At 39.2% G+C, this 27,881-nt stretch overlaps 2 protein-coding genes across 3 annotated transcripts; both read left to right on the top strand.

Moving 5' to 3' along the window:
• The first annotated feature begins 7,499 nt into the window (after positions 1–7,499).
• On the top strand, positions 7,500–9,846 carry LOC141754153 (uncharacterized). Its single transcript, XM_074613052.1, has 2 exons — positions 7,500–7,749; positions 8,606–9,846. The coding sequence occupies exons 1-2, from the start codon at positions 7,572–7,574 to the stop codon at positions 9,556–9,558; spliced, it is 1,131 nt and encodes a 376-aa protein (XP_074469153.1). The 5' UTR covers positions 7,500–7,571; the 3' UTR covers positions 9,559–9,846.
• Positions 9,847–11,843: 1,997 nt separating this feature from the next.
• Positions 11,844–27,730, top strand: dna2 (DNA replication helicase/nuclease 2). 2 transcript variants are annotated; one of them, XM_074612991.1, is made up of 25 exons: positions 11,844–12,165; positions 13,641–13,697; positions 15,088–15,973; positions 16,678–16,786; positions 17,657–17,806; positions 18,018–18,201; positions 19,303–19,451; positions 19,696–19,818; positions 20,013–20,259; positions 20,371–20,485; positions 20,755–20,911; positions 21,099–21,290; positions 22,182–22,424; positions 22,558–22,671; positions 22,806–22,915; positions 23,552–23,661; positions 23,856–23,984; positions 24,284–24,376; positions 24,576–24,769; positions 25,018–25,107; positions 25,385–25,598; positions 26,498–26,587; positions 26,742–26,927; positions 27,056–27,202; positions 27,534–27,730. In XM_074612991.1, exons 1-25 carry the CDS (start codon positions 12,136–12,138, stop codon positions 27,585–27,587), a joined length of 4,173 nt encoding a protein of 1,390 aa, XP_074469092.1. In that variant the 5' UTR covers positions 11,844–12,135; the 3' UTR covers positions 27,588–27,730. The 2 variants fall into 2 exon arrangements, with proteins under 2 accessions (XP_074469092.1, XP_074469084.1); XM_074612983.1 differs by lacking the exon at positions 27,534–27,730 and having other exon boundaries at positions 27,056–27,424.
• The last annotated feature ends 151 nt before the right edge of the window (positions 27,731–27,881 follow it).

The raw sequence follows: 27,881 nt of genomic DNA, 5'->3' as shown, positions 1-27,881 counted from the left end.
TGCCATCGCATTATTTTATTTGTTCGGTTTATTTCTTTATGCTTTTTAGCATAGACAACACAATTAGGATTATACATAGCTAATAAGCATGCTGACCACTGTACAATCTATATGGTGATCTTTATTGAATCATTGAGAAGAAAAGAGGAGGAGAACAAAAGACTACAGGAGGTAAGAACACAAAAATGTCAATGAGATAAGTAAAGAAAAAGGAAATTAGAGCAGAGGAATTTAAAAGGGCAAAAAAATTAGGAAATAGGACAATAGATAAGTGAAGAAAGAAAAAGAAGACGTGGGTAATGTTTACCATGAAATTGTGGCGTTGACATTTTTTCAGTCTTTTACACAACATTTTACTGCATCGTGGATGACATTCATGTGATGTGGTTTTATATAATGTAAACAACAGCAATGCTTTCGCACACAGACACATATATGCATACACTGAGACAGAAATATCTGCTTCTGCATGCATGCGTATACATATAAGATGCCTTTGAGGTCATATTTTTTGTTTTGTTTTTCTGTGGATTTATGTGTTTCATGTGTCATTAAACAGCTTGTTGAGACAGGACTGAAAGGGACTCTAGTTGAAAGAGAAAATAAATAAGATTTAATCAGCTGAAAGCACGGCTTCACACTCCTTTCTGTTTCTCTTTAACACTTTGTCGAGTCTCTTCTTTTCATCTCCACCTCTCGTTCTATTTCTTGATTGAAGCTATAAACACATGAGGCTATTTTCCTGATTAAAGGCAGACATTCACCAAAAGATGCTGCTTTTTTTTATTACTCAATTTACAGATAAAAAGAATATGAGTCAGGGAAACAAAGATGTGAAGAGCAACAAGACCTTCCGGTCAAATATAATGATTGCCTGTTACAAAGGGAGTCTGTCCCTTAAATTCGTCTCACTGATAAACTTGTACACTGTTGGTTTGGAAAATATTTCTGTAATGCAGGGCCGCCTCAAGGTATAGGCCATTAAGGCGGTCGCCTAGGGCGCCACCTTCTGGGGTGGTTAAAAAAAAAATGTCGGTGGGCGCCCTTCCTCATTTTTTGCATTGATGTCATGTTCTGGCTGTGCCAGCTCTTATTATTTACTTTTGTGATTTTGGATTTGGTTTATTTGTATATATTTCCGGTGTTTCCTGTTTTATTTTGGTAGTTCACTCCTCCTGTGTCTTGTCTGGTTTTACTTCCCTCCTTTGTTTGTTTTCCCGCCTTTTGTTGATTGTCTGCCCCGCCCTGATTTGTTTCACCTGTGTGTATCATGTCCTGTATTTAAGCCTGTGTGTTCCCCTCTGTCCTTGTTGGTTCGTACTTGTCTTCCCAGTCCCTTGTCCTCCGTGTTCCTAGTGTTCCTCCGTGTTCCTAGTGTTCCTAGTGTTCCTAGTGTTCCTCCTGCCCGTGACTCTCGCACCCTCTGGTTTGTAGTTTTGTTTTGTTCTCAGTTTGTTTTTGGTGTGTTTTCATTTGTACTTTGTTCCCCTCCTTGTTTTGTTAGTTCTGGAGTTGTCAGCTTAATTAAAGCTCGCTTTTGTTTAAAAGATCTTCCTGTCCTGCTTGTACTCTGCGTTTGGGTCATCCTCTGTAACTTTCCACATGACAATTGAGGTAACAAATGAACAAATATAGAAAGAAAGAAAGAAAGAAATACACTTTTCACCCGAGTAACTCTCTATCTCACACTTTATCTTTCGCCCGGCCGCACTTATTTGTTACTAAAAGTGTGAATTGTTGTGAAACTGACTAAACACTTTTAAGCCAACAATATTAGGGCCCAATTGTTTATTTATATTATAATAAATACAGTTATTTATGAAAATAAAAATCACCTACGCCCTGCTCTAATGCGATTTTAGTTCATTAGCTAAAACTGTGTATTGTTTCTATTTTCATGCTCAAGAATGAACTTTCACGTTCAGTTTTTTCAGGGGTTTGGAGTAAAGTCTCCATTTATAATCTTGATGATTTCAGGATCAAATCAAGAAAGACAACTCAACTTATATCACGTATGCTTTTTTGAACTTAATAAGTTAAATAAATGTCCAGAAAGAGAAACTAAAAGCTGTTTTTTCTGGAAGCTGAATAGCGAAAGTTGAAAAAAGTTTTGTCACCGTGGAGTTCGAGAAGTGTCTAAAGATCCAGTCTGATAAACTTCATTGAGTGCTTAATGAGCCACATGACTGTGTGCATATTAAATACCGTAATCATTAATATGTAGGAAGAGATCGAAAGGTCAATGTAGTCAGGCATCCGGGTGCTTTGTTAAATGTATGAGTCTACCAAAGACCAATTACCTCTCTGTCCTTTTCTCTCTTCCACTTGTCTATCTTTTCTTTCTTTCTTTCTTTCGATTTGGCTTTGACCTTTATAAGAAGTGGTGGTGAGTGAGGCAGGGAAACGTCTATAGGGCCTGTAACAAAGAATGAATGAGTCAGTGGAGTGACTGAGAATGTGTAAACACCAGATTTTATTGACTGTCACCCTCAGCCTTCGCAGGGCTGCAGCTCCTTGATAAATGCATCACAGAGGTTCACAGCCAGCTCGTGGGTAGAGACTCATGCTGCTGTTTGACAAGATAACAGAGTTTCAGCAGCAGTGACCTGACAGCTCTGCAACAAATTCAGCATTTCTTAATAACCTACATTGAATAATTGGCCTAATTTGGCTCATCTGAGACAAAGACAGACAACAATCTGATCATTAGTGTTTCTATGGCGTCCATGTTAGCACCATTACCATGTTCCACTGTTGTTCCAAGTCACTCTCAGTGCTGCCAGCTGAGTCAGAACAGTTACTCATCTCCTTCTCACAAGCCAAGTATCATATTATACAGTATGTATTATAAACCAATTTCCATACCGTTTTGCAGTTAGTATCCACGCAGCCTATTTGCTGTTTTTAGATTTACTTATCGCCAGGCCTAAATTCCCTTACAAAAAAGAAGTATACTTCAAGTTTATTTTATGAAGTAAACATAGGTATAGTTCAAGTATAATCCCAAATATACTTTGTGTAATAAGTATACTAATATCAATGTAGTAGTAATATACTTATGAGTGTACTACTTGAATACTTAATTGGCCCACTTTTTAGTTTACAAAAGTATGAACTATACTACAAGTAACTTATGCTGTTAGTTTACTAGTTGTATACTTGTAACCCACTTTTTAGTTTATGAAAGTACTCTTTAAAGTCTTTGTAAACTACTAGTTTAATAGTTTTTACTGCAAGTATACTTGTAAGTTTTCTTTATGTGAATTTATAGTACTTAGCCAAATATACTTATATATACCAAGTATACTTGGACTTTTCTGTATACTTGCCAAGTACACTTAGACTTTTCTGTATACTTGTCGGTTTAAGCCAAGTATATTTAAGTATAATTTTGTTAAGTGTATCTCTGATAAGTACATAAAAAGTAAACAAAGCATACTCTCTTATTTTACGTTTAAAGAAGTATACTAATAGCACACTTGAATGAACTTCTTTTTTGTAAAGGTTGTTTGTAAATTGAGACCTGGACACTAGACCTGTGTCCTTTTTTGGTGTAACGCTACTCTTTTACAGTTTTGTAATAGCATGACGTGATTCTAGATGTGATACAGTTGTGTTATGTTTTGGACGATTGATACTCTGTGGTACAATGAGAGAACAGTTACAGCTCTCTGGCAAACGTCTAACACAGCTGTCCAGAAGGAAATTACCACGGCTGAGTCACATTTCAGGAGTGTGGGCCCGAATAACTGAGGAAACTGTAACTGAACTCCTAAACTGAACTGAATAGAAGTCTGATAGACCAGTCAGTCTGAGCATCACTCATGATTCATAAAGGTAGATTAAACACTTGAAATGTAAAATAAATAAATTACACTAGCATAATTTCTTTCTCAATAATACAATGGACTGGTAAAGAAGCATGAAAGCGAAGCAAATGTTATATTACTGATCTGTATGTTTGACTGACAGCTGGACCTGCAGGAGGAATAATTTCATTAAGAGTTATTGTTCCAGTAGACCTACTTCATTTTGTTTTGTTTTATCTGTTTACCAAAATGTTGCAGATATTACTTAACACTAAAGTACTATCTTCTTTATTTTTAGTCTGTCTTTCTTTCTCAGAACTCTTTTGCACATGTTTATATAACAGAGTGTAAACACACAGGACACAGTGGCAGGATGTGCACATACCAGAAATATTCAGAAGAGTGCCATCTGTGACTTTGAAAGCTTCATTTTACTCTTCTTTTTTTCATTTGACTAACAGCTGAGGACGCAGACCAGATGCCAAAACTCTATACTGCTGTGGAAAAACACATTTTAATTTCAGCCGGACTGTAAGAGTAGATAGATGGAGGTGTGCAGTCTGTGCAGAATGAGCTGGTATGGAAGAATCTGTCATGTTGGCATGTGATGTTTACATGATGGTCGACTGGTCTCTGGTCTGTGTGGGCCCCCACTGGTATGTTATTGTCTGACCGACCACAGAGGACTTTAATCCTCACGTCTAAACTGACAACACCATGAATGGTATCTCTGGTATTTTTTAAAAAGCCTGGCTGGTACACAAAGGAACAAGCTAATAGACGGATATACTGCAGTAAAAATAAAGTGTACATAAATAGAATAAAATTAAATATTATAGTAAAGAAGGTTAAATTAATTGTAAATTAATTAATAATGATAATTTGTCTGTAAAATATCTATAATATTTGTATTATGGATTTATGGAAGAAAGCATTGTAAGAGAGTTAATCAGTAAAACATGCAGTTTAGAAGATAATCATCAAAACTGTAGAAGAATGAAGCTAAATGATACAGCACAAGTTGATGACCCAGGCTGCTTGGGTCAGGTTTGAGTACAGCATTTGTTTTGTTAAAGAGGACCAATTATGCTTTTGTGCTTTTTCCTTTAGTGTGTTATATATAGTTTTTTGTGCATGTAAATTGTCTGCAAAGGTACAAAGCCCAAAGTCCACGCCAAAGGGAGTTCCTCTCCCCCACAGAAACATTGCTCCTGAACTGCCTGAAACGCCTTGATTGAAGTCCCGCCTTTTCTTCCGTAACGTGGTGATGTCATCAAGTGACACACTTTACCTAGCGGCTAGTTTGGTATGCCCTCAAACAAATCTAGTTAGAGCGGAAGGATTTGGTTTAGTTGACCAATCAGAGCAGACTGAGCTTTTCACAGCCGATATGAGAAAAATAAAAGCGTGTTTTGAACATGAAAGCATGTAAACGAAACCCAAAATACCCAAGTGCACCTGAAAATAAGCATAATAGGTCCTCTTTAAAGCAGGTTGACAGACATCCATCCATCCATTTGGGGACTGAGGGGAAAATAAAGAAAGAAAGGAAGAACACCTCAAAATGAAAAGGAAATCTGTAACAAAGACTTAGATATGTATCCCATTTACTGAAAGTGTCAGTTAACCTTTCCTACCTTGTTTTACAGCATTTATCCTGTCAGATCTGATAGAGTATCCCCACTTTCTGGCTGCAGCACTGACTGAAGCGAATATTATTCATAATGATAACAGTTTTGACATTTAAAAGTGTCAAAAGAAAGTGCAGCAGTCATTAATGTCATAAAGGCAGTCCAGTGTCTCGAAAGTTTCACTCATAGACTGTAGGTTTAACCTGGATCTCTGCTGCCATCTTCTGGTCAGCAACTGCAAATGCAAACCTACACATCTGGTTTATTCTGGCCAAGGCAGGTGAGTAGGCATTCAGGTATAAGTAAGTAGTTTTACAAAATAAAACAGTCTTGGATTCCTGTTTCAATCCTTTAAACTACCACAAAGAAATGGAAAAGCAGCTACAACAAAGACTGTGAAACTACTTATATGTATTTATAAGCCGGTGGAAGGCTATTCTCAGAGTTTTTTGTGAACTTTGCCAGTCATTTTTCAATTTCAAGACATAAAGCGACACAGCTCGTGTGGCTCAAAAGGAGATGTACTGATCTATGGATGTATTCGGGCAAAGCGATGTTACAAGATAAGGGGCAGAATAGAAATGTTTATCATTTAAGTTAGATAGACATTATATCGAAATTGTACACTACCTCTCAGCCTTGGTAACGTGTCCCACATTGTCCTACACAAACATACTCTTTGTCCCACATTTGGTTTGTTGGGCTCTCGTCACCCTATTGTCAGCCCATGTAGGCCTAGCAACATACATAATGAAGTCCATCTTCTTTTCTGGTACATTAAAAAAGCATTTCTGCGTTATATTTCTTCTGTATTTACTTACACATACGTATACACTCTATTAATGTAGAAGCTAGAGAGTAAAAGAAAAACATTTTGTCCAAAGTGCTTACCCAATAGATAGATTGTGTTTGGGGCAGTGGAGCACAGACAGACTAATAGATTCACCTTGACTCATGTAATATAATGAGATTCATTTTAATATATAAATAAAAGTTTGATTAGTTGATGTATTTAAGGTTTTAAACCTGTATTGTTCCAAAGACAGAAGAGGGTGAGAGTGTCTTTCCGGATGAAGCGAGATATGTTTAAGTTATCATCTGTGTTGGAAAAAAGTTTGGACTCTCCCACAAAAATACTTTTTGATAAATAAGGTCAAAGAAGTGTCTTTTAAAATCATTCATCAATGTTACCCAGTTAGGTCCTTTTTTGCTAAATTCAAAATGATAGTGATTTCAGCTGTGCCTTGTGTGATTCCCATACTGAAACTATTCTCCATCTGTTCTGGAAATGTACACACACCCGTAAACTGTGGCAAGATATTTATAGATTTATCTTGGAAAATAATATCTGTGACTTTGAACTTCTACTGGAAAATGTATTTTTTGTTTTTTTAAGGTTCAACACAAGATATGAGAGAGAATAATTTCTAATAAATCTCATTATCATTGTTGCAAAGTTTTACATTCATAAATGCAAATTTGAAAGAGTTAAACCTCATCTTAATGTCTTCAAGAAAGAAATGGAACTATATATTAAGACAATATCTTCTGCAAAAAAAAAAAGCGTTTGTGCTCTCATTTTAATGTTTTTACTTAAGTTACTATTATTTATTTATTTATTTATATTAAACCCTGGCATGTTTTGTGTTTTATGTTACTTTGTTTATTAATTAATTAATTAATTTTATTTTGTATGTTTTTTTTGTTATCCCTTTATTTAATTTATATGTATTGTATTAGATATGTGTACATTTTATTGTTCTTTTAATTGTTTACAAATTTAATATAAAGTTTATTGAAGAAAATAAATAAATAAAGATATCATCCATTGTTTGTCTCGCGATATCTGGCAGCCCAGTGAGCAGCCAGTCCTACTATGGATTGTTAGTCTCGCGATATCTGGCAGCCCAGTGAGCAGCCAGTCCTACTGTCGATTGTTTGTCTCGCGATATCTGGCAGCCCAGTGACCAGCCAGTCCTACTATGGATTGTTAGTCTCGCGATATCTGGCAGCCCAGTGAGCAGCCAGTCCTACTGTCGATTGTTTGTCTCGCGATATCTGGCAGCCCAGTGAGCAGCCAGTGTTGTGTCAGGCAGCCCGTCAGACTGGAGGTCTTCTGTCACCCGCGGAAATGTTCAAAACAGAGAAACTAAAGGCGCTGGTGAACGAGCGACTGAAAGCCGCCGCCGAGGAGATATTCAGCATCTTTGAAACAACTATTAAAGACTATGAGGAGATAGTTTTTCGGTCAAAACAGGAGGTCGACCAACAACAACAACAACAACAGAGAAGGCTGGCCGGTTGTCAAGGTAAGTGACCGTTAGGACCGTTAAACTGTAACGGTCTCTACTTCTCTACACTCCTCATTTAACCAGTTTGTTGTACTAAAATGTCCTAAAAACCTTATGTGTGCTGGGCCACTCCCTAAATACCTTTTACGGGAGACAACAAGTAGCGCCATTTTGCATCCCTGAAGGGGGAGGAGGATGCAAAATGGCTGTCACTGGCAAAATGTGCCATACAACGGTTGCTAGGGACTAAATGCATGACGTGACGTGACGTGACGTGGGTCACACTCTGTCTGTGACCTCACCTCCACCTCTCCTGTCAGACAGTGCTGAGGGAGAAGAGAGAGGGATGTAACCAAAGGCCATTGTGAACAGTTCATTTGTTACTCATTAGGAAGTGATCCTGTCTTAAGTCCATAATATGCCTCATAACTAGTGCAAGTTTTTTGTGCCCAAAATATGATTATTAATACACACTATTTTTCCTGTGCTGCTCTCCTGCTCATTTATAATCAATGGTGAAAAGTCACATTGACAGCTGTCAGACTCCACAACCAGCACTGCTCCCAGTAGATCACTTACACACCAAAAAACTGACAATAACCTGATATTTTCAGGTGGAATTTCATTCATTCATTTCATTCATTCTCACTGTGCAATATGATTTTCCACTTGTGCAATTTTGTTAATAGTCTGTTTATTGTCAATACTGTATATACTGCTCCTATTTTTATACTTCCTTCTATTTAAATGGTTCATATTTTGTTACACTTTGTTTAGCTCTATTTTTACTGTGTTAGTTGATGCATCTTGTTTTTTGCACTAGCCCCTTTGCTGCAGAGCTTAAATATATTGTCTTGTGTGTGATACTATCCAGCTCCCCTGCAGCTCTCTGTCCAGGAAGAGGACGCTTCCTCTGAGCAGGATCACTGTGAGAAGGAGACTGACCTGTGTGAGGATGACCAGGAGCCCCCGCAGATTAAAGAAGAGCAGGAGGAGGAAGCGTGGAGCGCTCATGCAGGTAAAAAGCAGAAGGAGGAAGCTGATACCAAAGACTCTCTGTTCAATATAATTTATGTGCAAAGGAATGACGATGGAAGACAGTTCCCACATCAAAACCAAGAAGTTGAAAATAAAGGAGACCACTTGCCCAGCAGCTCGTGTGAACAGTTGAAATCAGAAGGCTGTGGTGCATCAGAGCCAACCAGTGACTGTCAGATGAGTGACGCTAGCGACGATGAATGGGGAGACAGCGGAGGATTTCACTCAGGTGTAAACAGAGAGGAACAACAACAGCATGCTGGCGAGACAGCAGACAGGCCGTACACCTGCGGCGTTTGCAACAAGAACTTCAGGATCAAATCCATTCTGACTCGCCACATGAAGACGCACACGGGAGAGAAACCTTACAGTTGCGGTGTTTGTGGTAAAAGCTTCATCCAGCGCTCCTATCTGCAGACTCACATGAACTCTCACTCCGGACAGAAACCGCACACATGTAGCTTCTGCGGCAGAGGGTTCACACAGGTTGGAAATATGAACGCCCACATACGAATCCACACGGGAGAGAAACCTCACAGCTGTACTGACTGTGGTAAAAGTTTTAGAGAGAAAGCAGATCTCATCAAGCACATGATAATTCACACAGGTGAGAAACCTTATATTTGCACTGTGTGTCATGTGAAATTCAGCGCTCAGTCGAATTTAACGCGCCACATGAAGACTCATTCAGGGGACAGGCCGTACAGTTGCACTGATTGTGGGAAAAGATTCATTCGGCGCTCCCATTTAATTATTCATATGAAGACGCACACAGGAGAGAATCTCTAGACTGGAGAAATGATGGTGTTTATTTGATCATTTCCTGGATGAGGACTCGCATTAGAGGAGTAAAATGTATTAAAAAAATCTTTTTGTACGGACCATTTTATCTATGTTGTTGCTATATAGTTTTGTACTGTAAAGGACCCAGCAAGTTGTAATACGGCATGTTTCTTCAAGTGACAATCATTTGTGTTGAGTGCAGTCATCAAATTTAATTCATTTCTGTTGAACTTGTCAAACAAGGTACTCTGAAGAAATAAAGCAAAGGGGACATTTTTACCTTCTCCAAAATCATCAGTTGTCACTAAATCCCATGAATACAATGTTTTTGTGTGAAGTCGATCATAAGCAAAGGAACTATGTGAATTATTGCTGCTGCTTTGAAAAAAAAAATCCAGTACCAACAAAAGTCCATTAACCATCATGTCTTTGTTAAATAATTATTAACTGTGTCAATGATGGCCAAATTAGTTTTAAGAGGGGCCAGCTTTACAACATCATGTGTTTCCAAAGATAAAAGAAGCGTCTGACTGCTGTTCAGCTGCAATTCAGATGGCTCACACATTAACTTTTATATCAATACAGACCACAAAAAGACAGGGTGAGCTTGAAATTTCGATCAGAGCTGTTGAACCTGAGTGGGAAAAGACCGACCGATCTACGCACCCGAGATACTATTTTTAATTTTTTCTTTTTTCTTTATTTTTTTTGCACAAGACAACCTGCCTGGAGAAATAGGGTTAGTAAACACTGCATATTAAACCTAAACAACACAACACATACTTTTATGAAGATGCAATAACTTATATTGCTTATCATGATGTAGTAGTTTTACTTTTCTGCTATAATACTAGTATTAATGTCTGAATATGTTTGGTTTATTCTCTTTTCTGTATACTACTCTGTTAATTTCTGTACATTTTAATTGTGACGAACATAGTTGCATATTTAGTGAAACCTGAAGAAAAATAATGGCTATTTGTGGAGAGCTTCATAACATGTTTTAGATAACGTACAGCCTACCGGTAATCTCTGGCCAGACTGATGGTGCAATAGTAACATTTACAGTTGAGAAAGGAGCATACAATCATGTTTATTGACCCTAATTCACAAAGACAAATTAACTCTTAGTTGAGGGTCAGATATTAAAAAAATAGACTCAGCTGCAAATTATTTAGGATATCATCCTAAATATCATCATGTTGCATGTTGTACTTGTACTTTACTTGAGTATTTAAATGTTTTGCTAATTTATAATTCTACTCCACTACATATCAGAGGCAAATATTTTACTTTTTACTCCACTACATTTGTCTGACATTAGTTACTTTGCAGATTCCGATTATTAATACAACATATAATCATCATCATCAATACATTATGATGATATATGTATTATTATGGATAAAGATAAAAAAAATCTTGTGAAATTCATAAGCTACCCAGCATTATATATATAGTAAAAAATAAGAGCACCACCTTTACCAGCTATAACATTTAAGTAATGAACACATAATGCATCAATAATTATAGTCTAATAATGTAACATGGGCCTACGTTATTCTGCAACAGGCCATTCTGCATAATGAGTACTTTTACTTTATGTACTTTAAGTATAATGTAATGCTAATACGTTTGTACTTTTTTGAGTACGATTTTGAACACAGCTTTTACTTGTAACAGAGTACACTGTGGTATTGTTACTTTTACTTAAGTAATAGTAATAGATCCTCCGTCACTGCTCAGTATCACTTATAAGATAGTTTTGTTTGTTTTATTGTTAGTGATTGCTTGATGATGAATGATTTAACTTCTGTATAATCGATGTATTCAGCTATAGTTTTATCATATAATGTTAGTGATTTTGTAGCTGTGGAGGTCAATAACTTATAAAAAAAGTGTTTTACTGGAAGTACACCAATTATTATTATTATTATTATTATCATTATCATCATTTTTATTAGTATTATTGTTGTTATTATTATTATCATTATTATTATCATCATTATTATTATTGGTATTATTATTATTATTATTATTATTATTATTATTATTATTATTATTATTATTATTATCATTATTATTATTATTAGTAGTAGTAGTAGTAGTATTAGTATGTTCATGTTCTTTAGCAGTAAAACTGTTGAGTAGTTAGAGTCCTGATCCTCACTCCAACCAGTTGGTGGCGGTAATGCCCCAACACGTTGTTCGCTCCAACGAAGAAGAAGAAGACGAAGACGGAAGTACACTGATGTCACTTCCGTTGCGCGAAACTGAAACTTTGGCGCCACATCCTGAAAACACACTGGTGAAAGAAGGCAGCTGAGAGAGCATCAAGAAGAAGAAGAAGTCTCCAAACACTGAACCAGTCCGGTAGTTAGCTACTCTCGTCAGGGTAACCGGTAGTCAGTAACCTCCTGGTTGTTGAGTCGTCCACAATGAATCAGAATAAAGCTCTTATCTTCTGATAGATGTCTGTCAGGTTATCCTTCTGTCGACAGCACCGGTAGCTAAACACACATGACTCATTTACCCAGAAGCACATGAATACGGACACCTGTGTGTCGTTTAATCAGAGCCACCATGAAAAGGACCAAACTGAAGAAAACCCAGGTGAGTTCAGAAACTTCAGCTCTTGTTTTATCTACAACAGAAACAACAACAACAACATGAGGAGGATTCAGCTGTAACGTCACAGAAACAGACTCTAATGAGATTAATGTGTAACAGTTAAATGTGACACCTATCACCAGGGAATGAAGTTATCACCAGGTGAAAATATCCGGTCTCCTGCCACCATGGCAGACAGGTTTTCCTTATATTAAGAAATGTTATTTTTAAAAAGCAATTCTAAAGCCTAAATTAAATATATGGTAACACTTAATTTTACAGGTCCACAAATTTCATGGTAATTAGGTGATAATTAGCAAATAATTTTCCAATTTCTTTGGAATTACTGCCCAATATTTACCTATACATTTATTGAAAATGACTATTATAACATTATTTAATAATTATATTATGCTATTTCTCAATAGCTGGTAATTTATTTAATACATTTCCAAGAAAAGAATACAAAGTTAATTGATATGCTTTATTTCCATGTCTGCTGATAATAATTAACAAATAATTTCTTTGAAATTTCTTTAAAACCTCCCTGATTACATCAGCTACCATGTTACATTTGTGTAGACGATAAGTCACACAATGGGGAGATTTGTGCTGATCAGAAGTGTCTTCTATTAGTTTTGTTTTTCCACCTCCGATGAAGAGCAGGGCCCTATTTTAACAATTCTATACTATTTTAGTATAGAATTATTAAATCATGTTTATATCAAAGTGATTTTCGATAAATATTGGGGTAATTTGGCAGTAATTCCAAAGAAATTTCTAATAGGTAACTTGCTAATTATCACCTTATTACCATGCAATTTGCAGACCTGTAAAATGAAGTGTTATTAAATATAGTCATGGATTAAGGTTACATGATATATTCCATAATTCTACAGTCTGGTACCACTGACTCAGTGTTTACAGTTTTAAAGTGATCTACCTAGATTTCAGAAGTGGCAGACAAAAAAACACGAGTGGCCGGTAGAAATGTTCAGTGACCTGCCACAGTGGCAGGTGAGGAAAAAGGTGAACTTCAGACCCTGTCTATCACCGTTTATTATGTCCGAAGTCTCTTATTAACTCACCTGTTTCTGCCTGGTTTGATTGATCCCTTCAGTGCAGCAATCTTTATTTTTTCTGGTCAACAATATTGGATATCAGAAATGGGGGGAAAAAACTTATTCATACATTTATATACAAACAACAACAACACAACTGAGGTTTTAAATGGTGTATTGGATAAACGTGTAACCAGATAATATGTGTGTAGCCCACATGCTTTAGTTGTTTAAATGAACAACGTTTATATTGTTGTTACCAGGAGTTTATTTCTGACAGATGGTTGGTTGATGCCTGGTGAAGTTTTTGTACCTCTTTTCTACAGTATGAAATGTCAAATGTCTGTTTTAACTTGGTCAACAAACAAATGGCACCAGTGAAATGTCGGTAAATATTTGCTTTGTGGTTTCTGTCAGGCACCAGGAGGGCAGAAGAACATCTCATCATTCTTTTCCTCTCAAAATCACCACAAGGTACATCTTTTTCTTTTTTCTTTTAGTTAGCCTAGTTGTTTCTCTCTTTTCTGCCTTTTGCTTTTTTTTTCTTATTTCTTCAAGTCTTGACAGGCCTTTCAAAATCTCATGTTGATATTATTACTTAAAGGTATTATATGCAACAATTTCCTAAAAAACAATGTATAAACTGATAGAAAACTAATCCCTCTCAATCACCACTTATGCCCCACTAGATGTGTGTGGTGTCTGTTTCTGCAGAGACCCTGCAGCCCTCTGCCTGTATTTTCTCATTTCTTCTTATTTTGCTTTACTCGGGACTCTTCTGGGCGTCTGCAAACAGCCTTTAGGACCCACGTGGGGCCAATAACAGCGTGCAGGGTGTGCAGCCCGTTCAGGTGGTCAAACACCACCGCTTTGTCACGCCCTTCGACGTCTGATACCAAGCAAGGCACAAGCATTAGGCTATATATCGATGGGCACAAGTCCCCCTTTAGATGCTTTGCGGCCGTATGTGACGGATGAGAACGGGTTTGTTACATCGCTGTGAGTTCCCCTGTTCCTCTGTCTCTCCTCTGTTGTGTGTAGTGGCTGCTGTGTGTTGCTGTCGGTGTGTCAGTTTGACCGAGGAACACACACCAGGCAGAGGACAGCCTGCCTTTTGGCTGCATCAATTAAAAATCCGGCAACTCTGTACCTTCCCGCAGGGCTCTACTGAGGTGTGCGGAGTTAGTTGTGTGTTTATTTTTGTTTTAGAACATTACCGCCATGAAACAATAAAAAAATACCGTTTTATTTCTCTGATTCGCTGCTTTGTTCTCACTATCGGCTCTCTCTCTCTCTCTCTCTCTCTCTCTCTCTCTCTCTCTCTCTCTCTCTCTCTCTCTCTCTCTCTCTCTCTCTCTCTCTCTCTCTCTCTCTCTCTCCGTTCACTCTATACTGGCTCGACAATTGCTGTTGTCTGAGAAGAGGCCAACTTTGAACGCGGTTTGTTTACAAACACCAACCGACAACTGTTGCATATTATACCTTTAATGCCATTATTAATCATTTAGACAGATGAACAGTTTTAGAAATAATTATTAGTAATGTGCATGTAGTAGTCACTAGGCATATATACTGTTTATATAACTTAGTTAAAACAATAACATAAGTTAAGAAAATTATAGAACTTAACTGTTACTGTTTTACTCATCTTATTTTTTACTTCATGCATTTGTGTATAAATGTATTTTTCTCATGTAATCATCTCTTATTCCCTCACTTGTCTCTTTTTCACCCTTTTCTTATTTTTCTTCTTTTCTATTGTGCTGCAATGCACTATTGCATTTCTCTCTGATATACATAAACAATGTACCACTAATACTTTTAAGATTATGTATTAAAATACTCATTTGACTGTTACTTTTAGGACTTGTCGTCCTCCACAAAATTATCCGTCGCTGGCACTGCACTCGTCAGGACCGAACCTAAAATCAAAGATGGTGAAACCTCCACACTCAGACCCCATTCCCCCTTAAAGAGGAGTATCCTTGGGGAGCTTGAAAACCACCTGCCCTCATCGCCTGATCTTCTCTCTGTGCCTGAGACCCCCACCAGTCAGATCAGGCTTGCCTCCTCTTCCTCCAGCAGAGAGGTGGCGAGCCTGGAGAAGCTTGGACAACTGTCCCCCATCTGCCGTAGTCCCCGCTCCAGAGGGCAAAGTGCACGGAGAGTTATGACCAAGGATGGAGGAACAACCAAGAGGGAAGACGGGTGGTGTGGCTCCGTAAAAAGACTCATCAGCCCTCCGCAAGAGTCTCAGGATGCCAAGAGAACAAGAAATGCCAATCCACAGGCACAAAGAACTGCACTCAGCGCGGGTAGCAACCTGAAAGTAACAAGGCCTGTGATTGGCCTTTTGAAGACGCCTCATGTTTCCAGTGACCAGTCTGAAGGTCACAGCAGAAGTACTGAAGTAGTCTTTAATGACAACAAAAACTCTTTTGTGGAACAGAGAAAACATCAGAAAGAGAGCGATGAAAATGAGAGAGAATCTGTTTTTACTTTGATAACGGAGCCGAAAACAACAGAGGCGACAGCCAGTGGAAACCCACACACTCGTCTGGAGGAGGATACTCACATTCTTACTGCTCACATGCACAAACCTTGTGCTCAAACTATCACATCTGCATTGCAAAGAAGCACAAAGGAGGGAGAGATTGACCTTAACAAGGCAGGAGCTACAACAACAGCAATGAGATCATCAAAAGGAGACAGGGAACATTTGACATCATCAGATCAGGAGCGAGCTGGAGGTAAACTGATGACACCTACTACATGTTTTGTATATAATTGTAGTTATTGTATAAAAACTGCTTGTTCACCATCTATCCCCATTTTTGACTGTGACAAAAAAAAAGGGCTGCACGATTTAGAAAAAATATCTAATTGCAATTATTTTGACTGATATTGCAATTGCGATATGATTTGCGATATTAGAGGGTATGTTATTTTTTACATCATTATTCTCATTTTCATTGAATAACATGTTTTCTTAAGTCTGTAGGTCATGATGTGTAGGCCAGGACATCTCTGCAGCACGACAATATTTAATTTAAAATGGTATTTTGACACACATTTCATCTTTAACAAATATTACAATTTCCTCCTCATCTTGCGATTTGAAAATTGCAGTAGGTCATATTGCGATTTCAATAAAATTGATTAATTGTGCAGCCTTAGTTTCCCCTAACAAAGTGTCTTTGTGATGGACCCTTAGTAAAAACATGGTATCACCTACCAAGAATGCAGCCTTTAAGACTAGGAAAAGATGAGATTTAAGCTATTTAACAATATTATAAAATCCCAGACGACTGCATGATTGTCAAATAATTATATCAGTATATTAATACAGTATACATGCAGCTTTAATTCACAACCATATCTTTGAAAGTAGTTTGTTTCAATTCCCTGCTAACTTGTTTATTTTTTTTAATTTTTCGCACAAAACAAAACACAGGAACGACTTCAGCGTGTCCTGTGGAAGAGATGTTGGACGAGAGCTGGTTTGCAGAGCAGATGGATCATAATGAAGTTCTTGGGACAGAGGATAAACCAAAAAAAACCCGGTGAGAAACACATGAACACGCTTGCTTGGAGACTGTTGCTGCATAGTTTAGAGGAGGAAAGATGAAACCGAAGAAGGGCACATGACACATGGGGAGTATACACCGATCAGCCATAACATTCAGACCACTGACAGAAGAAGTGAATAACATTGATTATCTCGTTACAATGGCACCTGGCACCGGGTGGGATATATTAGACACCAAGTGAACATTTTGAACTTTGTGTTGGAAGCAGAAAAAATGAGTAAGGATATGAGCGACTCTGACAAGGCCCAAATTGTGATGGCTGGACGACTGGGTCAGAGCATCTCCAAAACTGCAGTTCTTGTGGGATGTTCCCGGTCTGCAGTGGTCAGGACCTACCAAAAGTGGTCCAAGGAAGGAAAACCGGTGAACCGGCGACGGGGTCAGACCCGAGGCTCATTGATGCACGTGGGGAGCGAAGGCTGGCCGTGTTGTCCGATCCAATAGAAGAGCTACTGTAGTTCAAATTGCTGAAAAAGTTCATGCTGGTTCCAATAGAAAGGTGTCAGAACACACAGTGCATCGCAGTTCGTTGCATATGGGGCTGCGTAGCCGCAGACCGGTCAGGGTGCTGTCCTAATGATATGGCTGATCGGTGTATGTGGGTTCAAGCACTTGACTTGGTGACCAATAAGCTCCCATCTCATTGTGTAAGTTCATCCCTCTGTGGGCTGATTGTAGCCTCCTAGTTGAAGAGATTTTACGACTGGAAAGTTGCCAATGACACCAAGACCTACATATGTTTATTCTTTCAGGTGTTTTTAGAAATGATGTATGGCAGATGATTGAAAAAAAAAAAAAAAACAAGCATATATATGATTATATATGTCCTCTCTGTTCATACAGTAAGGTGCCAGACCATGTGATCCTCTCTGGAGGCATAAACAACCGCTACTGGGTTTTGGATGTGGAGGAGAGACCTGGCCACAAAACATTGACCATCTCATGCTCCAAATCTCTACATCCAACTGAGACGTGTCTGCTGAAAGATGGATGGTAATGCCTTCTGGCCTGTTCACGCCGTTATTCAGTTCCTCATTTTCACCACTTTTCCCTACAATGCCCAGATGCAGCCCAGATGTGTGAAAGTAGCACTGACTTCAATATGTACAGTATTTCTGTGTCTTTGCTTGTGTCTTCATGATGCATATTTGTGTGTCTCTGTCTCTATAAGCTTATAAAATGATCATTCCTTGGGTGTTTTCAGGGAGATGACGCCCATTCGTTGTGGTGATGTGGTGCATCTAGAGGGCCGCTCTGATGGTGGATCCTGGGTTGTGGACAGGGAGCAGGGCTTCTTGGTTTTACTACCTGATAGCCTCATCTCAGGTACCAGCATCTCTAACTCCATCCGCTGCATGAGGCGTGCAGTACTGGGAGAAATGTTCAAGGTAAAAGCCTTTACTAATACAATTAACCCTTTTAAAAACAGTGTTTCATGATCCTGTTTAAATTGATGTAAAACAAAAAACACAATCTCTAGAGCATTCATTCTTTTTGCAGCAGAAAGCTAAGGCTACTGTCTTTCGCGTCATCACATTGTATGCTTGTGATGACATCATTACGTTATGTTGCGTGTGGAACGTAACAAAACTATCAAAATGCCTTTTGCACTTGATCTGCTCATAAAAATTTAGATATCTCACAAACAAACAACCAATCAGAGCTGCTCTGAGGTCTGCTGTCCAGCTGCTGTCTATGAGAGCCGGCTGTCAATCACTCGCGAACTTCGACCAAACGGTCAAACTAGACAGCGCTGATCAAATATGAATCAATATTCTGTTACTGTAATGCCTATTTCTCCCCTCAAATGTTTTCAGAAACATCTTGTAGTGTACTGTTTATCTGTACAATGAGAAAGTTTGTGACCCGACAGCCATGTTGAGATCTGTTGGGGAATACTAAGCACCGCCCAGCTGCCGGAGAACAGCCAATAGGAACGCTCTCTCTCTGAAATGACCTGTGATCAAAGTCTCCCGTTACAGGCTAGATTTTTGAAAGCCTGAAAATAGAGGAGGAGGTGCAGAAGTCTAGTTTTCTCTCAGAGAAAACTCTGCCTACTGAAGCTTTAAGAAACATTCTGTTCATGTTTCTACATTTAGAAATCTTTTGGACCAATATGTTTTGTGTTAATTTAGTAACATCTTATAAAAAAACATGTCTTATTTTTTTTTTTTTTTTTTTATAACACATTTTCAATACTTTTATAAATTATTATGGTTTATTGACTTATATAACCTTTTAGCTTAGGTTGTACAGATTTTAGGGATATGAAGCATTTGAAGATACTCCAAAAAATGACATCACAATATCCAAAAATACCAGTGTAGGCACTGGTGGATCATTTATATTGTGTTCAAAGGGTTAATATCATTGTGTAATTTTCTTAAATTTCCTATTTTATCTCGAAGTGGAGAGTACACTTACACACACAATAACACAATACTATACTCTTTACCTCCTCCGTTTTTTTTCTGTTTGCCGCGATGCAGAGTTTTGACGGTGGCTCCAAGCAAATGCTGAACGGCACCATGGTCCATGAAGTCTTCCAGAGAGCAGCTACAGCTAAAGATTTTTCTTTGGAGATGCTGTCTAAGCTGGCTGACCAAGCACTGTGCCGTCCTCAGTACCTGGGAGACATGTAAGTGGTCAGATTATACCCTACAGGGTGCTGCAGACCTTACCATGTGTGTAATGATACAACACCGCAGTTGTTCAACAGAGCTCTTGAATCAAGAAATAAAGAAACGTCAGAGAAGCACTGGACAGTTAGTTGTGAATGTTTCCTGTAGATTTAACAAAGTGATATATCACGGTTTTCACTTGATGTTTGTATGCATATTATCTTGTTCAGTTATGTTTGTGTTGTGTCCATGTGTCTCTAGGTACAGTTTGGGTGTAAGCCAGGAAGAGATGAAGCAGGAACTGCATGATTATCTGCCCGCACTGGAACAATGGGCAAAGGAATACCTCAGCTCCACAACACCAAAAACCATCAGCCTCAAAATGTATGTACAGTGCACACACAACGCTACAGATTTGCTAACAAAAGTTAATTTGCTCTACAAGAGACTACCTGATTGATTTGAGTACATATTTTGTATTTATTAGTGTAACGAATATCAAAAGTGTAATTATTAAAAGTGGATTTTGTCACTCTAAAGAGCTGTTTATATGTCTGTCTCTGTCTCGATGACCTCAGCCCCAGCAACAGCAGAGCTCCGAGCAGGGGTCAGGACTCGGCAACTGTTGTCACGGTAGCAGAGCTGGCAGATATAGAGGAGAATGTGTGGTCCCCGAAATTTGGTCTGAAAGGGAAAATCGATGTGACGGCGCGGGTTCGAATCCAAAGACCACGAAGCGGTAGTCGCAGAACGTCGGAGGAGAGGACTGTCCCCCTGGAGCTGAAGACCGGAAAGGAGTCGAACTCGATGGAGCATCGCAGTCAGGTTGGTGGAGGTAGATACGCACCTGTAGACCGGTGGTGAATATCGGGTCGACTGACTCACACAACTATGGATTCCAGATGTCCATATACAAGTGTTTTTTTCTGTGTGTAGGTGATTCTTTACACTCTGATGAGCTCGGAGAGATACAACTCTGAAGCTGGCTTGTTGCTTTACCTCAAGACTGGCAACCTGCACCCTGTAGTGGCCAGCCACATGGACCGCAGAGGTACAGTATCCCCACATGTGCTCAACTAACCTGCCCAACACCAGTTTTAAACAATATCAATATATTATTTTATATCCTTAATGATTGTAGAATCTTCTATAAATGTATTATACATTTATTTATATACACACACGCACACGCACACACACACACACACACACACACACACACACACACACACAGAGTCCCCTTTCAACTAAATTCTTAACGCTCTTTCACAGCAGCATCTCCTCCATCACCACTATTACTGAACTCTATGTTTATCTCAGAGCTGCTGAAGCTGAGGAACACGTTGGTTCATCACGTTCACAACTGTGTGGAGAAAGAGGAGAAGCAGAGCCGGCTGTCTAGACTTCCTGACATCCTGACCAACAGACAAACCTGCCAGTACTGTCCTCAGAAGAGAAACTGTGCTTTATATGAGAGGTAAACATTTAAATCTCATTTTGCAGCCACGGAAATGTCAATCATTAGAATTATTATTAACCTTATCAGTTAGCATATCGTTAAATAGTTAAATGGTCTCATTAAGCTCTCTCTGTGTGTCTTGTCCTCTTTTCTCACCACCTTTACCACTTTTGTTTCGCAACACCTGTCCTCACCCCTCCTCCAGGGCGCTCGATGGCAGCTCTGCAGACGACCACGAGGACGTTGTGCGTGACTTCATACAGCAGGAGACGGGTCACCTGATCCAACCACATATAAGCTATTTTTCCCATTGGCTTCTGCTCTGCTCCCTTGAGGCTGCCAGCATGGAGGCCAAGAATGGTCGAAAGCGTGTTTGGCTTCAGACGGCTGAGGAGAGGTAAGAAGCTGGTAAACACTCCCAGTACGGTCAAATCCAATATTGGATATAAAAACATACATACTTCATTCTGTATAAAACACTTGAAGGAACAGCGTGTAACATTTATCTATCAGCAGAAATGGAATATAATATTCATAACTATGTTTTTATTAGTGTATAATCACCTGAAATTAAGACTCATTGTGTCTTCATGAGCTCAGAATGAGCCCTTCATATCTACATAGGGAACGGGTCCTCTTCTTAACACCAAATATCCGCTGCTGCCGTTATAGATCATAATTCTTACAGTCTTTAATGGACATTTTTGCACTTTTTAGATTATAATTTACAGTCTTTAATTCACATTGTTTTTGTCATTTTGTTTTTTTTACTTGTATATAGACAACTCATTTTTATTTTATTATTGTATTTTCTTTTATTCTGTTATTCCTATTCGGTGTAAGTACATTGAGAGAGCTGCATAAAAACTGAGTCAAATTCCATGTATGTAAATACTTGGCAAAATGAACCTAATTCTGATTCACGGAGTCCACCACATTACTCCACCATGTTTCTACAGTAGCCCAGAACAGACAAACCAAACACTGGCTCTAGAGAGAGACTTTCACATTTATACATTACCTGAAGGCCAGCGTAGTGGTAGCCATCTGGCTCCCGTTGCTCCTAGAGTAGTGTTATTATGGTATGGGTGGCCTCTGAGTGAGGCGAACGGCGTTACCACGGTTTTGCACTCGGCAGAGCACGTTACCACAGTCTTGGGAAAGGGAGGAGTGAGCGGACGGGTACTCAGTTGGTTGCAATCTGCAACCACACTGCTAGATGTCGCCAAATCCTACAAACTGTCCCTTTTAATACACAGTATTTTCTTACTCTGACCTGTGTTTCTAGTGAGAAGAATGGCAGCTGTGTGGGGAATGTGCAGCTCAGTGGCCCAGTGACCGTGCAGTCTGAAGGGGTTTTCCTCCATCGTTTCCAGCGAAGCGGTGCGGTGCCACAGAAGGGTTTGGCCAGCAGCGGTTTGGCCAGTGGGGATCGCATCGTTGTTAGCGACCAGGAAGGTCGTCTGGTTGGTTTGGCAACAGGATACCTGTGTGAGGTCAGCAAGACATCGATCAGCTGCACTCTGGACAGGTGAGAACGAGCCCACATTTACCTGTTTCAACAAAAGGACGACTACAGGACAGCGTTGTTTAGGCTTTTCTTTCACCAGCTGAAGTCACTAACCCAGTTTACACCTGTTTTGTTGTTTAATGTTGTTTTCTAGAGACCTGTCTAAGTTCAGTGGTGTGTTGTTTCGATTGGACAGTGATGAAGGTGTGGTGGGCCTCAGCACTCACCTCACCAATCTCTCCAGACTGATGGAAAACTGTCAGGACAGGTAGGTGCAGTAAAAGGAAATAATGCAAAGTTATGATGGCATGTTGTGTATATAACGGTAAAACCACCTTATCACTAGGAAATTAACAAGGTGATGGTTAAAATAATAGCCTCACACATTTGATGTTTGTGCAGTGATCGCCTGAGGGAGCTGGTTGTTGACCTTCGTCCTCCAGAGTTTATTTCCAACCTCAGTTCTGTTCTGCCAAGAGAAGCCAAGGACACTGTGGCCAACATCCTCAAAGGTGACGAAGCTCCTCTGCTCTGTTCTTCCACTCTGCTCTGTCTAATTTACTTTCTTTTTTCATTTTCTGTATTTAATTCTGTTCTACTTTCCGTTACTGCGGGGGACGCTACTATAAATGAAAGACATGTTACGCACTTCCCCAGAAATGTTGCACAGTTGGAGTTTGGAGTTTCATAAAACAACATTTTCTAACATTGAATTAATTACCCACTATTGTCCATTATGTTCTTATATGAAGATTAGGGCTGCAACTAACGATTATTTTCGTTGTCGATTAATCTGTTGATTATTTTCTCGATTAATCGATTAGTTGTTTGGTCTATAAACTGTCAGAAAATAGTGAAAAATGTTGTTTCCCAAAGCCCAAGATGACGTCTTCAAATGTCTTGTTTTGTCCACAACTCAAAGATATTCAGTTTACTGTCATAGAGGAGTAAAGAAACCAGAACATTATTCACATTTTAAGGAGCTGCAAAAAAATTACTCAAACTGATTAATTGAATATCAAAATAGTTGGCGATTAATTTAATAGTTGACAACTAATGGATTAATCGTTGCAGCTCTAATGAAGACATCTCATCATTTGTGTTGGAGAATGCACATTAGGTCAATTCATGCTATTGTGTGTGTGTAGGTCTCAACAAACCCCAGAAGCAGGCCATGAAGAAGGTGTTGTTATCTAAAGACTACACACTGATTGTTGGCATGCCGGGCACGGGCAAAACCACAACCATCTGCACCCTGGTAAACTCCTAAACATGATCTCAGAACTTAACCTTACCTGAACCATAAATCAACATTATCTACTCCCAAGTGAGACCAGAACTCTAACCCTCTCTCCCCTCCACCTTTCTCTCTTACCTCTCTCATGTGACACCCTCCACTGTTCTCTCTCTCTCTCTCCTTCTTGCTCTTTGACTCTTCCGCACTTCTCTCAGGTTCGCATCCTTCACGCATGTGGGTTCAGTGTGTTGTTGACCAGCTACACCCACTCTGCTGTTGACAACATCCTGCTGAAGCTAAAGCGATTCCGGGTCGGGTTTCTGCGTCTTGGGCAGGGGCAGAAGGTGCGCTATAGTTTGACGTCTGTTATTCAGTCTGTAAAGGACTGTACAGAAAATAAGTCTTTACTCCCCTTTACAACAGTTAATATAAACTGTGTCACTTTGTAGATTTTTCTGCTGTTTAATATAAAGCTATTCCATTATCTCGTGGTAATTTGCATTAATGCACAAACAACTATTTAATAATATTGAAGTTATACACTATGGATTCATCCTTATTTTTGAAATGTTAAAAAAAAATAACATTTTAAAAACTCAAAAGTTTCGTCCCCTCTGACTTGATCTCTGACGGCCCTCTCCAGGTTCATCCAGACATCCTGCCTTACACGGAGGAAAGTGCAAGGAAGAAGGGAGTTCACACTTTGTCAGAGCTGGAGCAGCTTTATAGCAAGGAGGTGAGGAGTTAGTTTGTGGAATATTATATTCGCAACAACTTTGACTGATTTATATCCACTGAAATCAGCATATTATTTAAATACTGACATCTGATCTCGATGTTTTTCCTGCAGCAAGACATGTCACTTGCTGATATTCTAACTTAAAGGAGTAAACATCTTACCGTTCAATACCGATTTTCTCTCTCTCTTTGTCTAGTTGGTAGTGGCCACCACCTGTATGGGCATCAAGCATCCCATTTTCACACGTCGCCGGTTTGATTTCTGCATCATAGACGAAGCTTCACAGATCAGCCAGCCGATCTGTCTGGGACCCCTGTTCTATGCCAAGAGATTTGTCCTTGTTGGAGATCACCAACAGCTGCCACCAATAGTACAAAATCAGGAGGCGAGGTAAAGTGTGTGTGTGGAGGAGGTGAATGTTGATAAAATGAGAAAATACAAAAAAACTATTGTGTTATGAATATTTATTGTATTCATTTGTCTTCATGACGGCCAAAATGTTAGGCAGTTTTCACATAAAGTTATGGTGTTCAATGTGTGGGGAACGTGATTGGATCAGTTTGGTAATCAATTCAAAGTTAAAATACTGTCAATAGAAATATCTGTTATCAATTTCTTAATTTATTTGTTTTCTCTAGGAAACTTGGGATGGACGAAAGTCTATTTAAGCGACTGGAGCTCCACAGTGAAGCAGTGGTCCAACTCAATGTACAGTACCGGATGAATAGGTACACTTACATACACAGACAGCTCTGTATGCTTCAGTGATCTGGTCTCGTTTATTATGAGCTCATTCTTTACACCTAACTTAACTGCTAACAATATTCATTATTATCTGCAATGAGTTTACTTTGATCTCAAAGAGAAACTGTTAACGCTGCTCTGTCTTGCTTTAGCATTGCAGAGAAAACTTAACTCTATTCACAAAACAGCATGGCCAGAGTGGTTAGGACAAACGAAAGGATTCCCACTCTATAATAAACGGTGTGTGCTGTGTGTTTTTAGGCAGATAATGTCTCTCAGTAACTCCCTGATGTATGAGGGCCGGCTGGAGTGCGGATCAGAGAGGACGGCCACGGCCCTGCTCACCCTGCCCTTCCTGCTTTCTGTCCAGTCGGAGCTGACTTCCCACTCTGAGACTCCTCCACAGCACGACCTGGCTTGGATACAGGCCACGTTGTTGCCCAGCAACCCTGTTTGCTTCCTAGATTGCTCCATGGTTGGTATAATATACAGTGCACATCAAGCAGTAGCTAGATGTTGATATTTGACTGCAACATTTTAATTCTCAATGAAGATGACGGTTTGCTTCAACTGTCCAAAGCCTTAGAGGTCTACAGTCAAGCAAAACCGTAAATTAGAAAATTACCTGCAGAGTACAAATTTGTTTTTTATGTTATTAGTTAATTATGACTCAAATGTCCGCATCTGATTTTTCTTGAAGGTCAGAGGTCCGGAACGATTGGCAATAACATCATAATGTATTTTATTCATAACATGAGTAGAGATAGGTCTCTTTATCGGTTCGGTTCTTTATCATTACTAAATAATTGCTTTTTAATATATTATTTAAAAAAAAAAAAAATTAAAACAGGATTAGAATTTATTTATATTTTACATATAACTAAATTATGTTTCTAGAGCAGCAACAGTAAAGTCACCATATAAACTCAATAAGGTCTCATGGAAACAAATCTGAAATGTAAAAATAAAATAGATAATATTCCTGAGTGAAGTGTACAAAGAATGAAGAGCACAGACATCAGTCACTATCCGTATCATCCTCCCTCTGCTGATGGGATTCACTGTCTGCAGGTAGCACCGGTAGAGGAAGACATTACGCCCTACATTAGTCTAAAAGCCTCCTCGTCAGTTTTGAGTTACACTAAAATGTAAGTTTGGATGTGTTTTGAAAAGGCTTTACTTGCCACGTTTTTATCTATTTTTTAGCTGAGTCGATTGATTCAGACTTTATTAGGTCTGCTGTCTAGCGAAAGCTGCTTCAACTGTTGAAGAAATAGATTTATGTGAGGTAAGATTGTTTTCATTCAGGGCTGTTGTGAGTAAGACAATGGAGGTGTGCTGGTCTAAAACTCGTTTCTCCACTGCTTCCTTTAGGTGCCAGCGCTGGAGTCTGTAGAGCAGGGAGGCGTAAGCAATCACACCGAGGCTGCTCTCATACACAAGCTGCTTTCACTGCTGATAAAGGTACTTCAGATGCCCAATTGATGCTCATGCGGTATTTATGGCATAATACAGTGGTGTTTTTTTAAATCCTGGCTTAATTCTTAGGGTCATGAAATGTTTTTCATACCGGGAATGAAAGTGAAAAACTAACCCTTGCTTATTTGACTTTCTTCAGGCAGGGTGTAAGCCCAGTGATATAGGTGTTATCGCCCCCTACAGACAGCAGTTAAAGAGCATCTCTGCTCTGCTGCAGTCCGCTGCTTTCACCGGCGTGGAGGTGAATACAGTGGACAGATACCAAGGACGGGACAAAAGCCTGATCATTTTTTCTTTTGTCAGGAGCACTACAGAGGAAGGAAACGTAAGTGTTTCTCATCCCAACTTCCTTTTTTTACCCTTCTCTGTGCCTCAATCATTGCAGCGGTGAATAAGCAAATAAACAGGCGAGTGGGAACCTGACCTGATTCTCTGCTGCTTCTTTTTCCATAGTTAGGAGAGCTGTTGAAGGACTGGCGTCGCCTGAATGTAGCCATTACCAGGGCTAAACACAAGCTACTGATGGTGGGCTCTGTCACAACGCTACGACGCTACGCACCTGTGGAGAAACTACTCAACCATCTCCAGCAAGAGAACATGATATCCTTTAATTACATCATACATTACTCTTTAATGGGAATACTGTTAGCACTAACTCTAGTCATTTATTGCAAACGCTGGCGTCGCTTAACTGGTTACTGCAGACTTTTTTTTTCTTCAGTTCTGTACAGCAGAATTAAGCTTTCTATGTTATGGTAATTTAAAGTGTTGAACAGCAAGTCACCAGTGTTCCCAACAAATGGCGGTTGAGGCTACAATCCTGCTTCCATGCAGTTTTTGAATGACTTAACCTATGTTTGTTACATGTCTTCATTGTTTTTTTTCTATGTATTCTGTGTCTACAAAGTTTTTTCCTGAACCCTTACTTCACATTATCCATCTCCCGCCAGCTGCCCACAAGGCCTTACCAAGCATGTCCCTGTGATAGAAGTCTGTGAAGCCATGGTGTTGTTTCAGGTCACCTGCCTGTCTCACAGTGGAGTGGCCAGTGGCTGTGGATCACCTCAACAGGGCAGAGATTTAATGCCAATCTGCAAATGCACTCAATGATCTGGAGGCTGTGATCAGTTTATCCATCTTTGGGTGGAAAAAAGTGGCATTTGCAGCGTACAGTCACCACCTGTTAACTAACGTTACAGCCCCATCTTTGATTATTTTGTGTCCCTCATGAAAAAGGATTTGATGGCGTGTAACCGGAGATACAGATTACACTAATCAA

This window comes from Sebastes fasciatus, chromosome 2 (assembly GCF_043250625.1).
Source record: "Sebastes fasciatus isolate fSebFas1 chromosome 2, fSebFas1.pri, whole genome shotgun sequence".
Lineage (NCBI taxonomy): Eukaryota > Metazoa > Chordata > Actinopteri > Perciformes > Sebastidae > Sebastes > Sebastes fasciatus.
This window is presented reverse-complemented; position numbering and strand designations above follow the sequence as displayed.